General features: G+C 41.9%; 2 protein-coding genes across 2 annotated transcripts; both read right to left on the reverse strand.

Moving 5' to 3' along the window:
• Window positions 1-4,423: 4,423 nt before the first annotated feature.
• Window positions 4,424-10,368, reverse strand: LOC308165274 (long-chain fatty acid transport protein 2-like). The gene is made up of 10 exons (XM_080539425.1): window positions 9,792-10,368; window positions 9,268-9,477; window positions 8,782-8,940; window positions 8,035-8,159; window positions 7,526-7,720; window positions 7,237-7,327; window positions 6,916-7,114; window positions 5,883-5,980; window positions 5,480-5,610; window positions 4,424-5,159 (listed from the first exon to the last, which is right to left on the reverse strand). Exons 1-10 carry the CDS (start codon window positions 10,261-10,263, stop codon window positions 4,986-4,988), a joined length of 1,854 nt encoding a protein of 617 aa, XP_080395551.1. The 5' UTR covers window positions 10,264-10,368; the 3' UTR covers window positions 4,424-4,985.
• Window positions 10,369-11,224: 856 nt separating this feature from the next.
• Window positions 11,225-16,807, reverse strand: LOC308165124 (long-chain fatty acid transport protein 2-like). The gene is made up of 10 exons (XM_080539232.1): window positions 16,270-16,807; window positions 15,760-15,972; window positions 15,225-15,383; window positions 14,512-14,636; window positions 14,051-14,245; window positions 13,853-13,943; window positions 13,548-13,746; window positions 13,006-13,103; window positions 12,373-12,503; window positions 11,225-11,982 (listed from the first exon to the last, which is right to left on the reverse strand). The coding sequence occupies exons 1-10, from the start codon at window positions 16,742-16,744 to the stop codon at window positions 11,806-11,808; spliced, it is 1,863 nt and encodes a 620-aa protein (XP_080395358.1). The 5' UTR covers window positions 16,745-16,807; the 3' UTR covers window positions 11,225-11,805.
• Between the last annotated feature and the right edge of the window lie 1,397 nt (window positions 16,808-18,204).

The following is an 18,204-nucleotide window of genomic DNA, read 5'->3' on the forward strand; positions in this document are numbered from 1 at the left end:
AAGTTAAAACAATTTAAACTGTAGCATTCAGCATTGTAGAAAAAAAAAAAGAGTTACTGTCTAATTTCTAGTTTTAGTGCCTTCAGGTTTTTATTCTATTTATCTTCTCTTACAAATGGCAAATCAATTATAGCACCCTTTTTAAAAGTGTAGCCTAGTACCACTCTATATAATATACAACAGTTTAACGATCACTAAATACTTATAATCTGTGGGTTGGATGGATTCACTGTTGCCAGAGGCTACCGGTAAGTGATACCTGGCTTGTAAACATACTTTCGTTTTAGAACGAAACGTTAGCTGTTAGCAGGCTTTTGTTCTACAACACAAGTCCAATTGGTCCAGTTGGTTCTACTGGACTTACAGAAAGCGTTTGACACTGTAGACCATAACATACTTTTGTCCAAACTACAGTGTATGGGACTTGGGCATACTGCCTTAACATGGGTCAGCTCGTATCTCACTGTGTGAACCCAGGTCTGCGATGTTGATGGAACTCTGTCTGAATCAAGGGGTATAACATGTGGAGTGCCACAAAGCTCAATTTTCGGTCCGCTTTTATTCCTTGTTAATGGATACCTTTAGAGCCAAGCTAATAACCCACCTCTTTGTCAATGATGTTCCCTAAGTCAAGTCCTTATTTGTTGTGAAATGTATGCCTTGAGATGTACGTTTAAGTCTTCTGTGTCTGATTGCTTTCTGTGTTCCTTGTCTTTGTCTTTATTTGTTCCTTTACCCGGGCTGCGCCCCAGGCCGATGTAAAAGTTGGATGGGGGGCGCATTATAAATAAAATTAACATAACATAACATAACAACATAACATGTAAATGACATGCCAGCTGCAGTGAATTGTAAGCTTCTATTGTATGCCGATGATTCTACATTAATTGTGTCTGGGAAGGATGTCCTCCAAATTGAAGCTACTCTTAGCAAAGAGCTTGAAAATGTAAGTGAGTGGCTCATAGACAACAAACTCTCACTGCATCTGGGAAAAACTGAGTCCATTCTGTTTGGTACCAAGGGTAGGCTTCAGAAGGTAAAGAAGATACAGGTAACGTGTGGGTAAATTAAATTGTACCCAGAGCTAATGTCACGTACCATGGCATCACACTTGATCACTGTCAGGGGAGAATAGTACAGAGACAGTTTTGCGTAAAACTGCTGGTAAACTGAAATTCCTGTACCGCAGAACAAGGCAGTTTGATTTTGCAACCAAAAAGCTGCTTGTAATTGCACTGATACAGTGCCATTTCGATTACGCTTGTTCTGTATTGTACAGTGGATTGACAGAGAAATCAAAGAATAAGCTGCAGGTTACTCAAAACAATATAATTAGTTATTTACTAAATGCTCCCCCAAGAACTCACATAGGTAGTAGCGAATTTAAGAGGGTATGTCTGCTGCCAGTGCAGCTCAGGGTAGACCAGTTGAAACTACACCACATGTACAACATAATTAATTGTACTGCCCCCGGATACCTAGGCTCACAGATAGTCATGGTCCGGACTCAGCACAGTCACAGCACCAGGGCGAGTGTGCGTTCCTGTAATGCCCGGTACACACATAAAGATAATCTGTCCAATTTTGGGCCGATTTTTCCCCTTCCGACCAAGGACAGCAAACGCCCGATTAAGCAGGGTACACACATAAGGATTTTCTGGCCGATTTTGGCCCGATTTTCCCCTTTCCGACCAAACACAGAAACTCCCGATTATCAGATGGATCTTAACATTTACCTATAACAAAATCCTGTGGTGTGAGGTGTGTTAAGAGTCAATCTCTCCCGACAACCTGCTCGGAAAATGGGCGTGGCCGGCAATCGTAAATGTCAAATGTGTTCAATACTTACGACCAGAAATCCTAGGGTTGCCAGATTTTTGGGGTGGAATTAGCGGTTTTAGACTGTGGTTAGGGTGGAAAATGTCATTCCCATTTGGCAACCCTGCTCGCGAGTCCAACTATAACGTGGATGGAATGTAGCCAATCAAGAAGCGAGCTGACTTCTTTTCGTTATTCGGCACTTTATTTGCCCTGTCGCACATGGTTGTCTCGTACAGGTCAGTCAGGGTACTACGTTAGATAATAATAATAATAATAACTTTATTTGTATAGCGCTTTTCCTGCAAACGTTGCGGCTCAAAGTGCTTTAATCATTATATAATCTTAATTTAATTATTTTGTAATTTAAAGGCAATATTAAAAGGATGGGTTCACGCGAGATTTCTGGCTTGGGGAACGAGACTCTAGGGAGTCTGGAGTCTGTCGTAACGAAAATCTTTATGTCTGTGGGGTGCTGAAATGGGAAAATCGGCGCACACCACACACAATACGATCAAGGCTGTTCAATCCAAGATTTTGTATCTTCATGTGTGGGGTCTGTCTCAGATAAGATTTCGGTTATGATTTTGAAAATCCTTATGTGTGTACCCCGCTTTATCGGATGGCTCTAAAGATTATCCTACAAGATTATCCTGTGGTGTGAGGTGTGTTAAAACCACATCTTATCCACGCCCCCCTCGAGGGGGGAAGAATCGGGTCTATGTTTAATATAAGAGATATAAAGAGCTTACCTCTATCAATTATTTTCATTCATATCGCAAAACTTCGACAAGACTCTATTCTAAACAACGCCACCGTTTTTTCGCTGCCCGGTAAACACAGCCGACGTCACTAGCAGGTTTGCACACACACACACACACACACACACACACACAACTCGAGGAGGCGTCATGTTCAGATGCAACGCCCGAATTTCCATATCATTGGTCCCCCAAGGTCATTTTCCCGCCTCTGCTCGATTCTATTGGCTCTGACGTTTAAAATGAGTGGTCAATCATAAAACTTGACCAATGGGTTCGCGAGTAAAAGCCCTGCGTACAGAGCCCTGCGTCACAGAGCAGGTGTGAAATGGAGGCGGTTGCGCAAAGCAATTGCGTGCAGTCTAAACAGTTGAATTTGGATGGAATTTATACCTATACTGATATATCAATGATATATATAAAGTTTTACAGTCTGATACATGATAAAGTCTGATACACTGATGGTGCCAACATGTCTCCAAATGGCACAATTTGGTTGTCCGCCTAAACATACCTGTACTAAAACAGGTACAACGTTAAACTGGCTCACATTACTAGCATCTAATTTGGCACAAGTACTCATCAGACCATGGAGTACTGATTCCTAGATGATTTGGGCTATAAGCTCAGGTTTTCAAGCTGATATTCACTCTAAAAGCTGTTGTGAGAGTGAATTTGAGATTTTTCACAATGTTCTAGCTCTATTTACGCTGACACAGTAACATACAGATTCTGACACTTCTACAGCCACCCCACAGGTGTTAGCTTTCATTTGATACCAAGATCATTATGAAGACCTTTGTGGAGATATTCTACAGTATATTCACTGTGGGCATGTCATTTCGAGCAGTAAACCTGAAAAATAGGATCGATAAGAAGTCCATTTCTTCACAATCTGCTCGGAAAATGGTCGGGCCGACAATCATAAATATTAAACGTGTTCAATATTTACGACCAAAAAACAATGTGCACGTGTGTGGGCAACTCCCGACAACTCCCCAGCAGGGTTGCCAGATGGGCTTGTTTTGTTTGGTGGAATTAGCGGTTTGGACTGTGATTAGGGTGGAAAATGTCAATCCCATCTGGCAACCCTGCTCGCGAGTCCGATTGTGACGTGGATGGAATGTAGCCAATCAAGAAGCGAGCTGACTTCTTCTTTTCGTTCTTCTGCACTTTATTTGCCCTGTCGCACATGGCTGCCTCGTACAGGTACTACGTTAGATCACGTTTGATCACGTGAGATTTCTGGCTTGGGGAACGAGACTCTAGTCTAGACTGTCGTAACAACAGATCTTTATGTATGTGGGGTGCTGTATTGGGAATATCGGCGCACACCACACACAATACGATCAAAGCGGTTCAATCCATGATTTTTTATCTCCATGTTTATCTCTCTCAGATAAAAAAACTGTTAAGATTGAGAAAATCCTTATAAAATCCTTATACCTTATATACCAGGCTTAAGGTTCCACGAGTGAATAGTGTAGCTCGCAGTTCCTTCTTCTATACTACTGGAACATTACTGTGGAACAGTCTTCCACTTAATATAAAACAAGCAGAAACTAGGAGGGCTTTTAGAAGACAGGTTAGAGCTTACCTCTGGAGTAAGGTGAACAGATAGGAAAGCCTACTTTTATTCTTTTATTTTTTTTAATCTCAGCCTACTTTTATTCTTTTTATCTTGTTATTCCTAGACGTTCCTAATCCTTTTGTTTGGGGGGAGGGGTTGTTATTTAAAGATTGTTTGATGTTATTGTTGTCTTGTATGTTAATATCAAAGGACCATGTTGTAAATAAGTGTTCACACTTCCACATGTCATCGCTTGGATTACTGTTTATACTCAAACCATGAATAAACTCAATCAATCAATCACACCTGATTCAACTGTTCATCAAGTTGTGACATCAGACGATGAGCTGGGCTGGAACAAACACCTGCACACAGTGTGGGTTTCCAGGACCAGGTTTGAAGGACATTGTCCTATACTTTACCCACCAGCCACTGGAACATCAGGGATAGGGTTTTGCATTAAGATGTGAAGCCCCTTGGTTCTAGATCTCCGTGGGCAACTTTGATTGTAACATCTACATTTTTAAAAGACTCATGGCTTAGGCAGAGTGCTTTGGTATTGGTATTTATTACAGTTATGTTATCTAGATATTTATTTATTCATTTATTTATTTAAGATTCTCTATTGGACCAAAAATATATGTATTATATTCTTTGATAAAATATCAAATTATACATTTTCAATAAATGGACAAAGTCTAGAAATAGTATCCTTCACTCATACTATAAACATCACAATTGAAAATAAAATAAAAAATCTTAATCAACAGAATAATTTAGATTTCTTTAAAATCACATTGAATTAATCCATACGTAAACTGGTTATTGTTAGACATTTATAACCTTATCTTTCCATCAGAAATGGCGTCGTATATCTCCTGTGTCATGGGAATGTAGCCTTTGCTGTTGTCCAGGTAGAATAAGCAATCTTGTATGACAGCTGGGTTGTACCCCTCCTCGGCCAGCTTCACCTTCATCTGCTTGTATGTCCCAGTCAATTCCAGGGAATTCTGGGATTTGTAGTTCAAAACATTGAAGATCCGAGTGAAATGTACAAAAAGTGCTTTGTAGATAAAGTTAAAGGGATAGTTCACACAAAAAGCATAACTTGGTCACTGTTTCATACCTGCCTGGGTACATCAGAAGACAGGTATGAAACTGCCACTAGAGGCTTTTGGGGCGTGTTCAATGAATTAGCTGTGTAATGCAGACTGTAATGCTATTGAGCTAGATTGAGAATCCATGTTAAATTGCTAGGCAACAAGCCTATTTGGTGAACTGTCCCTTTAACATCATTATTATTACAGTTCGGAAATTCCTGTAGGTTTACCTGTATGCGGATGAAGCTGGGCCGTGCGTAGCTGGGGAGGTAGGTCTTGACATGCTGGAATGTGGCGCTGCCGTCAAACTCCATGTCATCCTTCAGTTTGACCGATGCCATTCCAGTTCTCCCCTCGTGTCCTGTTTATTCAAAGTCAACATGAGGAGAAAGCTCAGGTGGACATACAGTATCAGAACAAAAACCACAACATCCACACATTAAACTGCCAAAATGCATACCACAACAAAAACATACTTAAACATTGTTTATAGGTGATGTTTTCAAAAGGATAGAATGGTTGATTTCAATGCTTTGTAACCAGGGCACCATTGAAAATGAGACTTTGGTCTCAATGGGTTCCCCTGGTGAAATAATGGTTGAATGAAAATAAAATAAGAATTTTGTTTATTACCTTGTACCCTCACACCATAAACATTGGCCTCCTCGATGCACTCCACCGTGATCAGATGATCGGAGACTTCAGTGGTCGCCACGTTCTCTCCTTTCCATCTACACGGGATGACAAACACAGCAGGATGTAGTCTCATATGGTTGTTACTAAAGGACGACACTGCACATAGTAAGTGGTCACTTGGTAGAGCACGGCCCTAGCAATGCCAAGGTAAATGGACAGGATGGAATGGAATGGAATTTCATATAGCCCCGTATTCCAAAGCGCTTTACAATGGCCTCTCATTCACCCATTCACACACACATTCACACACCAATGGTGGCAAAAAAAACTATAAAAGAGTCATGTCCCACTCATTGGGAGCAATTTGGGGTTCAGTGTCTTGCCCAAGGACACCTCGACACGTGGCCAGCCAGGGATTGAACCACTGAACCGCCAATCTTGCGATCATTAGATGCTGGCTCTACCTCCTGAGCCACAGCCACCCACAAGGTTGTGGGGTGAATTCTCATTGGGACCATATATCATAAAATTCTATAATGCGCATATTGCATATCAGTAGTACAGCAGCTTTGGATAAAAGCCTCAACTAAATGGTCTCAGTGGTCACAGATTCGCAAACAGAAGGGTCTTCCTCTAATATTATGTTCTACAAACAGACAGCTACTGTACTTTTGAAAAAGAAATGTTTCAAAAATCTAAAAGAGACACCAAAAACATGAGTGTATAGAGTAGACGATACTTGATGTTCTATTGCAGGGTAATTAATGTACATTGATTACACTGGATTGATGAGTAAACCCATGTACATTTTACATTTACATTTTTACTATTTAGCAGATTATCCAAAGTGACTTACAATTAGAGATTATAGGGACAGTCTCCATGGAGTAACTAAATGCCTTACTCAAGGGCACACTAGTGGTGGTGTTCCCAGGTGGGATTTGAACTCATGACCTTCTGATCATCAGTCCAACTCACTATCCACTAGGAACACCACTACCCCAATGTGAACAACGGTGAATCCACTGACCTGAAGGTGTCTCCGATCCGGTCCTGGAAGAAGACAAATCCCTCGTGGTCGACCTTGAGGAGGTCACCGCTATTGAAGTACTGGTCTCCTTTCACAAACACATCCTCCAGCTTCTTCTTCTCTGTCTGCTGTTTGTTCCTAACGTAGCCGCTGAAAGGCGCGTGCTTGCTTATTTTGCCAACGAACAGGCCAGTTTCTCCTGTGTGTGGAAAACCCCCCAAGAAATAAATCAGGAACTGGACAGAGATACTTGAGAGGGAATGTAGAGGCTATGAGTGTGTGTGTGTGTGTGTGTGTGTGTGTGTGTGGACTTCATTTCACCTCTAGGGACTTCCACACAGAATCCTCTGGAGTCCCTGAAGGGTTCCTCTTTTTCGGTGTCATACTTTATCAGGGCGTATGAATAGGCTGCCTGCAAAATAAAACATAATATGTAGTGTAATGTGTAATCTTTAATAACCATTAAACCATGCTGCCTCTATCACTGTGTGTGTGTGTATGTGTGTGTGTGTGTGTGTGTGTGTGTGTTGTCAGAAGGTGTCGTTATGTTTTCATCTTCCACTTTGAGATAGAATCTCAGTAACAGAAAATAATATATTATGTCTCTCACCTTGTGAAGGAAATGCTCCTTGCCGATTGCTCCGACTTTCCCTGTGTAGTTGATGAAACCGACGTTGCCCTCCGTGGCCCCGTAGAATTCCCAAATGCGAATGTCTCCGAAACGCTGCAGAAACTCTGCCCATGTGTCAGCCCTTATCCCGTTACCCAACGCTAGCCTTACTTTGTGATCCCTGTCGTTGTCTTTCTGAGGTGAGACAGGAGAGAGAGAGCGGGAAACAGAGAGAGGAGAGGGGGTGAGAGGGGGGAGAGAGAGAGGAGGGAGAGAGAGGGGTGAGAGGGGGGTGAGAGGGGGGTGAGAGGGGGGTGAGAGGGGGATGAAAGGGGAGAGAGAGGGCCAAAGGGGGAGAGAGAGGGGAGTGGGAGAGGAGAGAGAGAGAGAGAAGGGAGAAGAGGACCGTCAACCATAGGTATCATAATCTGCTATTAAATACCGTACAGAAGAGTGAAACGGCAGATAACTACTGTATGAAGTCATTAATATTACATTTCATGAGTTACCTTAGGTGTGTTGCAGAGGTAGCGCATTATTTCACCTATATACTGTATCACCGTGACATTGTGTCTCCTACAGTCATCCCAGAACTGGGAAGCAGAGAACTTGCGCCTCAAAACAACCGTGATACCTAAAACCAGAAGAAAAAAGGCAAAAACAAAGGTCAGGTCAGATACTCATTCGCTAAAAGACAACAAGAGTTCATAGAAAATTGTTAATCTGAACGACTATCGTTACGTTTGTTTAACCAATTAAGCCACTGAGAGCACATTCTAGGTAATCATTGACAGCTTTGATATCCAGGACTTTGATTTTAAAAAATATATAAATCAGTGCCAAACCACCTTTAACAACGACCTGTGATTATAGCATCCTGAACAACCTTTTTTGAACCTAACTCAACATCATAAAAAAGCGCATTATTTCTGCCGATGTTCCCACCACGACTCCATATAGGTCTTTGGAAGAAAGTAAAACCCCTAATCTTAGGGTATGATTTGAGACATTTGCATTTTAACCATTTAGCAGATGCTTTTATCCAAGCGACTTACAATTAGAGATTACAGGGACAGTCTCCTTGGAATAACTCAGGGTTAAGTGCCTTACTGAAGGGCACACTAGTAGTGTTCCCAGGTGAGACAGGTGTTGAGTCCCATGCTTGTCTCTTTTGTAAGGCAAGGCAAGGCAAGGCACGTTTATTTCATACAACAGGGGCAATTCAAAGTGCTTTACATACAAACATACATGTGTACCTTTGTCTATGGATGCAGTCAGCCCCATAAGGAAGCCAGCAGTGTGGTAGAGGGGCAGGTATAGGTAGATGACGTCGTCTGAGCGGACGGCCGCAATGGACTGAAGAAACGAGGCCATCCACAACCTCTCATGGGTAACCAGAGCAGCCTTGGGGAGACCTGGGGACACAAGGGCAGAAAAGAACAAAGAATTAGGGCCTATGTAGATCTCAAATGAGACCCTATTCTCCATTAAGTGCACTAGTTTTTAGTTTTAAGTGCACTAGCCAGACACAGAACCCTAATTTACACTACAGAGTCGAACTGAGCCAAGCTGAGCTGTACTGGGCTGGCCTGGTTACCAACCCACCATAGTTGCAGAAACAGTGCTAGAAAAGGCAATGTGAATGTAAAACATCCAAGCAAGCACAACATGTGCTATTTTATGTTGAAACCCTATTTTTTCATATACACTTGGTGTAACACAAGGTGTTACTGAAGCCCCACCCGTGGTTCCGGAGGTGTAGATGTAGAGTGCGGGGCTCTTTAAGGTGACCTTCGCTCTGAGCTGACGTGACAGGGGCTGGTCGGACGCCTGCTGGATCCTGTTGGAGAGACTCTCTATGCCCTCAGTGTCACACTCCTCACTGAGGAGAAACACACGCACCCCCTGCTCCTGCAAGGAGGGCAACACCTCCTCCACTGCAGCCCGCAACTCTGGGGAGAGGGTATGGGAGGTGGGGAGGGTATGGGAGGCGGGGAGGGTATGGGAGGGAGAGCGGGAGGGTATGGGAGACAGGGAGGGAGGAAGGGAAAGAAAAAGAGAGAAGTGTAGAGTAGAGTAGAAGAGTAGCCATGTGTAGCCATACTACATACAGTGAGACAAATCAAACTAGGCTGTAGGCCTACTAACTACTCTACTAACTGTTGACATTGACACCAACCATAATCATTAAAACAACAATTTAGAGAGCAAACATTTACATTAAAAAAATGCCTGTAGATCTGATTGCCTAATGCTCCCAACTTACCAGGCGCAGCTATGAGCACTTTGGCCTCGCAGCAGGAGAAACAGTGCATCAAGGATTTGGACCTTATGTTGTAGTTCAGGAGAGCTGCGGTACATCCCAACTTGGACAGACCCAGCCAGGTCCACACATAGAACGGCTCATTACCCATAAACATCGCGACTGTGTCTCCCTCGTTCAATTTCGCATGCTCCGACAGCGCCCTGGCCACTTTGTTGCTCTCTTTGTCGGCATCCTTGTAAGTGTAGGAAGTGTTTTCGAAGACGATGAACGGTTTGTTCGGATGTTTATTTACTCTGTCGAGAAATGAGTCCAAAATACTGTAGAAAGGTTTACTTTTTTTGTATGCGCTTAGCCGAAAACCGAGAACCACACAAGTGATTGCGTATCGCAAGTCTTGCAAAAGGTAAGGATTTCGAATGTAAAAAAAAAGTGGCAATACAGCCAATCCTGCTAGTAATGTATATAAGTACATTTTAAAAAAATATATATATATATTTTTTTTAAAAAGATCTATACAATCTTCGGCCCTTCAAACCTTTTAGACCGTGCTTTTAAAGAAGATAATAGATTACAGTACGGTTTTGAGAATGATTTCCTACACTCTGAGTCTGACCTTCGCACAGAGTGCGCGTCAGAATCCCAACAGCCAATCGTTGGAAGTTTTGATAAGGGAGTTTCAGAGTGACCATGACCGTGTCCATTGTTAACGTTTTTTGATCCTTGTTTATGACATTTGGCCATTGGTCAATATCATGTCCTCCCTTGTTGCCTGTCAGTCAACCGACAGTGGCATCAGTCCTAAAGAGCTGTTGGTATTGGACAAAGCTCCAGACTGAAGTGACAGATTTAAAAGGTCCTAGGACCTAGGCTGTGGCCCAATTCTCAACTTCTTTTGCTGTGCACTCCCTCCCCCTCGTGGATTTACAAGGATGTATTTATTTAATTTTTTAATTGACAGCAGACGCCTTTATCCAAAGCGAAGTACATGACTGTAAGGAAGTTGCGGCTCTTTTTTCCAGCCATGCTGCGATCCATCCATGGCTCTTACTGTAAATGCATGGGGGAGGAAGCTCAATTATGGATGAAGGGAAGAGAATCGGAACACAACCTTGAAATGAGCCGGACGATCGGACAGTGTTGCACACAAATACTGCTAACACCAGTGGTCATACACTTTTTCTGATGACTAAAGCAAGTATTTCAGTCTTATTATGTGAACTACTTTATAATGGCTATCAAAGGGTCATCATAAAATGGCATAATAAATGTTATAAGAGATCATGATATCTCAGTGGGTGTTATGGCCTGGCTCTGGACCATAGCAAAAAGGGACACACACACACACACACACACACACACACACACACACACACACACACACACACAATGTATAATCAAAATAATCAAGAATTTAATAGAACTAAAGTATGCCAAACTGAACAATAACAACAACAACAATAATAATAATACATTAGACATATATAGTCTAAAGATAAAGTAGTAAAATAAAAAGAAACAAAAACAATAAATAAAAGAAAGTATAGGGGTCTAATTAATTTTTAGATTACTAAATCTAAATGTCTTTGTAGGACAATCTACTCTGTATACTGCAAGTATATCTAGATTTCGGCATGTTTTTGGGAAAAGTGTAATAATAATCCAATGGGGTATGAGAATCAGTGTATCAGTAGTGTAAGTAAGTGAATGCAGTGGAAAGTATGGTGAGGAGGGTGTTGTATGGTGTAATATAACAAAACCAAGCCAACAAAAGAATAATGGTGCTGGTGGAGGAGAGAGATCTTGTGGACTGGAACACCTTTTAAGCTGTACACAGGACACCCAGTCAGCTGTCCTGATTAGGCTCCAGCCCCACACCGGGTAGCCTACCTGCTTCGTTAGGAAACAAGAAAGGTTACCCAGACAGGGCCAGAGGGCCATCACAGTGGGCAACACATATACTGTACAAATATGTATTTAAACATCAAGGCTCAGATCTTTTTCACACCCCAACTGTTTACAATTGAACACTCCCGGAGAGGATGGAGTTGTAGATGTCTTGTGTCATCTGTGTGTAGCTCTTCTTTCTCTCATCTAGAATGAACAGAGGGTCTTGGAATTTGTCTGGATCGAAACCTTCCTTCACTAACTTTACTTTGACCTGCTTGAACGTCCCTGTAACCTCCAGAGAATTCTGAAATGTGAAAAGGAGCAGGACACAGTAGGAAACATGAACGTGAACAATGACATATATAATACATCAGTTAGATAGTCAACTAATCCAACACTTAGGCCACCCCTAACAAAACACAATGGGAGTGATTGGGGAAACACAAATACATTTCAAAATGTTGTGGCCAAATCACCTCAAATGACTTTAAGTCGGCCAAAAAAGTTTAACTTTTTTCCGGTTTGTTCCCCAATCACTACCATTTTCTTTTATTAGTAGTGGATATTTAAACAATTCTGAACCATCAATAAGTTATTCCTAGCCCATAGACTTCTTTCAAAGTAAGGAACCATCTATATATACACATTGTAAAATGGTGAACTAGCCCTTTAGTGCAGTGAGTTTAGGTTTTACCTGAATCCTTACAAAACGTGGCTGAGCGTACGCGGGTAGGTAATTGGCAATATGGATGAATGCCTCAGTGCAATCAAACTGTTCTCCCTCCTTCAATGTTACCGCTGCCATCCCAATCCTCCCCTCATGACCTACAACAGTTAAACACTTATAATTAAATTCTACCCGACAATAGATATTTTCTACAGTATCTTCTAGTATGCTTCAGCTGGTTTTACTTGGTAACAGTGGTTTCATCCTGGTTCTACATGGTACTAAATGGTGCATAGTGCCACTTGTTTTCAACAGTCTCCAAGACATCAAAAATGATGGTATTATAAATATGTAATTACCATATTGATATGCCTTAGTTAAGACCAGGTAAACTTACTTTACTTATATAATACTGTAAAATAAGACTTCTATTTTGACCACATATATGTAGGTATGTGCAATATGTCTAGCTTGACAGTTGTACATATGTACAGTTTGACGTTTGACCTACTGCTCATTTTGTATTGTCATGAAAACTTCAATAAACAAAGTTGTGAAAAATAAATAAATAATACTGTTAAATATTGTGTTAATAAGTTAAAGAGCTCTTATAGTATATACTACTATACTGTATCGAATGTTTGGTCCAGTGTTCCATACCTGGCACTGTGACCCCATACACGTTAGCCTCCTGAATAAAGCCCAACATTGTAAGAATATCAGCCACCTCAGTGGTGGCCACATTCTCTCCTTTCCATCTGCAGGCAGAACAGACATAGATGGTCTTAGTGTCCATGAATATCCAGAGTGAGACACACTGAATATTCTCTAGCTATGGTAGTTATTTTATCAGCAAAAAAACTCCACACTATTGGAAAGAAAAGTTCCAAAAGGGTCCTTCATTTTGGCCCTGTAGGGGAACCCTTTGATAACCTTTCTGGGTTCCATGTAGAACCTCTGTGTAAAGGGTTCAACATGGAACCCAAAAGGCTTATCAAAGGGTTCCCCTAAAGCAGGGACAAATGGGGACCCTTTTGTTACCCCAAATAGAACCTTTTTTTATAAGAGTGTAAGGGAAAGTGTGATTAATAATGTCAGTTGAGGGATGATAGTGAATGTGGTGTCAGCAACACCGGGGTTGTGGTTAAAGTGCCTGATTGATGTCCATGTCATTGTGTTAGTATCGGTGAGTTATCAAGCACCTAAACGTGTCCCCTACACGATCCTGGAAGTAGATGAAGCCATCCTTGTCGATCCGCAGCAGGTCTCCACTGTTGAAGTACACGTCTCCTTTCTGGAAGACGTCTCTCAATCTCTTCTTCTCTGTCATCTCTGGGTTCCCCTTGTAGCCCGCAAAGGGAGTGACGTCAGTGATCTTTGACACAAACAGGCCAGTTTCACCTTGAACACAAAACACTACTTTAATGGAGGTAGTTACGGTGTCACCTGATCAGTCTTAAATCTACCATTTTGTCATAACTAAATAATAAGTGTTGTTAAGACTCACCTGCAGGAACTTCCACACACAGTCCGTTATCGTCTCTCACAGGCTCTTCTTTCTCTGTGTCATACTGAACGACAGCATAGGGGAAGACTCTCTAGAGCACAAAATGGAGTGAGAATCAGATTTAGTGTTTTTGGAGAAAAATGTTCTGGATTATTATTATCATCTACAATCCCTGTTAGCAGACAGAACCATTATTACCCTGTGGTAGAAGTTCACTCTCCCGACTGCTCCAATTTTCCCAATGTAGTTCAACAGAGAAATGTTGCCTTCACTAGCAGCATAGAGCTCTATTATTTTTACGTTCCCAAACCGTTCCAGGAACGTCCTCCAAACATCCGCTCTGAGACCATTCCCAATGGCAAGTCTGACCTGATGGTGTCTGTCATTCTCTGTCTGTTCAGAAAAACCAAGGAGCCAAATCTGGTCTTTACCGAGAGTGACAAAATGTTGCATTTTGTATTGAATTGGAGCACTTGCATTATTTGGGTTGATTATTATTTATGTTGAATTTTGCCAGGGACAAGAATAATATATAGTACAATAACATTTCAAGTGTTTTCCTCTTGACCCTAAGCCGCACACATCCTTTTTATGCCCAAAATAAAAGCATAAACCATAATTTGGCCTGCCATCAATCAAACACTAAAAAGAAAGTTCACCTGTGGTTTATTGCAGAGGTAACGCATTGTTTCACCTATATACTGTATCACCGTCACATTGTACTTCCTACAGTCATCCCAGAACTGGGAAGCAGAGAATTTACGCTTCAAAACAACTGTAATACCTGCAAAAAGATATGTATCAGTTGTTATTGATAACAGTGATAAGGTCAAAAACATTGACAGGATAGATCAATTATATCTGCTATTTAATTATTACAATTAATTATCTAGTATTGTGTTATGAATATTGTGGTTAGATGAGATCATTCCTTTGTTGTCCCCCCATAATATGATTATTTAAAGTTTGTAATCGAACCCATGTAATGGAAGTCAAAGACAAATATAGTCCATTTAGGGTAGCTTTGGCACTTGGACTTTGAGTTCTTGGAGCTGTTCATTAACATAATACAATGTGTCTAGCTATGGTGCTTTGAGGAGAATAAACAAATAAAATAATGTTTTTTAAAAGGCTTTCATCATCAGCCATCCAACAAACAACTGTCTAGTTGGACTTTGATGACCAATATCAAACACAAGCTTCTCTTCACTCATCACCTTTCTCTAAGATACAAGAGACACGACAGACACAACAAAAGTTTCACTACAAATTAACATCCACCGCATACCATGGAGCCGAATGTGGCTCTGGTTCAAAGAAGTGCACTAAGTTGTGTAAGAGGGTGTGATTTGATATGCGCCCTCTTTCTCACCCCTCTCTATGGCCCCCATCAGTGCCAGTTGGAACCCAGCAGAGTGGTAGAGAGGAAGTGGAATGTAGATCACATCCTGTGAGGTCACACCAACCGTCGACAGGAGGAACGCAGGCCCCCAGGCCCTGGCTTGAGATGTCACAGATGCCTTGGGGAAACCTTGGGGCAAAGAAGAGTCATGTATGAGAAAACCTTCTCATTTAACTAGGTGCTTCTGCTTCAGGTATTATGGGGCCATGTGAGAGATTGGCGGTGCTGTGCGTTCCTGAGGTTACTACAATGCCATCAGTGCAGCCAGTTACACAGATAAAATAGACTACCACGTCTCTGTATAATGGGGGTGTAGTTGCCCAATACTGTAGCTGTAGACCTGACTGACATCTATTTGGGTGCATTATCTTCTCAGTACAATAAAGATATACAGTAGTATGTTATAGAGTATTTGAGTGTGCAGACCATGATCTATTTCACTAGAGTAGTAGTCATATAGCATATTGTGTTATTTTTATGGTGACGTTTCAAGGAGCTACATTACCTGTTGTGCCTGAGGTATAAAAGTAGCATGTAGGGCTGCCGGCTGTAGTAACATTTGCTCTGAGCTGACGTGACAGGGGCTGGTTGGACGCCTGCTGGATCCTGTTGGAGAGACTCTCCATGCCCTCAGTGTCACACTCCTGATTGAGGAGAAACACACGCACGCCCTGCTCCTGCAAGGAGGGCAACACCTCCTCCACTGCAGCCCGCAACTCTGACACAGGAGCCATACATACAGTATAGGATAGTGAGACAATTAAAAGTAGTTAGTCCATGGGGTCTAGACTACTACCTATTGATATTCATCAACTATAATCAAACACTGATTTAGAGATGGAAAATTGCAACCATTAAAAAAACATGAAAAACATTGTATAGTTGAGATGATTAAATAGGAGAATTCTACTACAGAATTGGAATTACAAGCAATCTTCTGAATGCACTTAAGTAGAATTTATAATGGATTAGAACTTAGAATTGAATGTATTATTCCCTGTTCGTTTCTACTTACCTGCAGCAGCGATGAGGAATTTGGCCCCGCTGCACGAGAAGCAGTGGAGCAGAGATCTCGACCTGATCCCATAGTTCAGCATCGCAGCAGCACATCCCAGTTTAGACAGTCCCAGCCATAACCAGACGAAGCATGGCTCGTTCCCCAGGAAGAGTGCTACTGTGTCCCCTTCCTTCAGTCCGCCATGCTCCCTCAGGGCTCTGGCCGCTTTGTTGCTCTGCTCGTCCACATCCTGGTAAGTGTAGACTTGGTTCTCAAATATGATGAATGGTTTGTCTGGCTGTTTCTTCACATGATCCAGGAAATTATCCAGAAGGGTGTAGAAAAGTGTTTTCTTTCCTAACTCCGCTCTCTGAGATCTGATGCCAATAAGTTTGAGAATGTGCCGGCAATCATGCACAAAGTAAGGGAACTGAATATACAGAAAGATAAGCAGGATAATGGCCCCAGACAATATAGTGACTAAGGTTTGCATTGCGGAAAGGCTTATGTTTTCATTGGGGCACAAATCTACTCTGCTACAAAGTCCAGAACTCCGCTGCAACTGGTAACTTTGGAAGTTGAACGTTGGAACTTGGTACTGCCACGCAACGTGACAGACCTGCCCATAGCGACGGGGGGGGCGGTAGTTAAAAGGCCTTTTTAAAAAGTGTGTCCTCTTTTAACGTGCAATAACATTTCTCTAAATGCTGGCAACTCTAGAATATTGCTTTCAACTATTAACCAGCTAAATCCTGCCCCTTCCACTGACTTTTCCCAGCCTGTTTTAAATCTGCAGTGGTTAAACCCCTATTAAAGAAACCGGGTCTGGATCCACTCTCACTGGCAAGTTATAGACCAGTCTCGAATTTGGCTTTTTTGTCTAAGGTTTTTGAAAAAGTGGTCTCAAAACAGCTTGTAGATTTTCTGTCTTCTAATAATCTGTTTGAGCCACTACAGTCGGCATTCCGCACCAACCACTCTACTGAAACAGCACTCACTAAGGTGGTAAATGACGTGCTTTTGACGGTCGACTCAGGCTCAACATCTGTTCTTTTATTGTTGGACCTGAGCGCTGCTTTTGATACAGTAGATCATCACATATTACTAGATAGGCTCAGGAACCTGTTTGGCATCTCAGGCCAAGTATTCCAGTGGCTAGAGTCATACCTGTTAAATAGATCCCAATGTGTTCTACACAATAATGTATTGTCTGCATCCCGGGCAGTCAAGTATGGAGTCCCACAGGGTTCCGTTCTTGGCCCTCTGTTGTTCTCACTGTACTTGGCAGCACTGGGTCAGATTTTGCGTTCTTTTGGTCTTGCTTTTCATTGTTATGCTGATGATTTACAACTATATATGCCTATAACAGCAGGAAATGTCTCAGATTTAGTTACGTTAAAGACCTGTCTGGCTGCTGTGAAGGGCTGGTTATCAGCGAACTTTCTGCTATTAAATTCAGACAAGACTGAAATGATCAAATTCGGTCCAACTAGACTAAATCATCCAAGTGATAGTCTTGTTTTGACCTTGGATGATTGTGTCATCCAGTGCAGGGACAAGGTTAAAAATCTTGGTGTCATTCTGGATCAGAGCCTCACATTTGACCCTCACATAAAGGGGGTGATAAAAATAGCATTCTTTCACCTCAGAAGAATTGCTCAAATTAGACCAATCCTTTCTTTTGAAGATGCTGAGGTTCTGATCCATTCTTTTGTGACATCCAGACTAGATTATTGTAATGTCCTTTTGTCGGGACTGCCAAAAAAGAGTTTTCATGGCATACAAATGGTCCAAAATGCTGCAGCTCGCATTTTGACTGGGTCAAAGAGATACGACCATATCTCGCCAGTGCTGGCCTCCCTTCATTGGCTCCCTGTCCATGTTAGAGCGGACTTCAAGATGCTGCTACTAACATATAAAGCTGTAAATGGCACTGCGCCTTCTTATTTAAAG

The sequence above is a fragment of the Nansenia antarctica genome, assembly GCF_963989245.1.
Source record: "Nansenia antarctica genome assembly, chromosome: 9".
NCBI classification, from domain to species: domain Eukaryota; kingdom Metazoa; phylum Chordata; class Actinopteri; order Argentiniformes; family Microstomatidae; genus Nansenia; species Nansenia antarctica.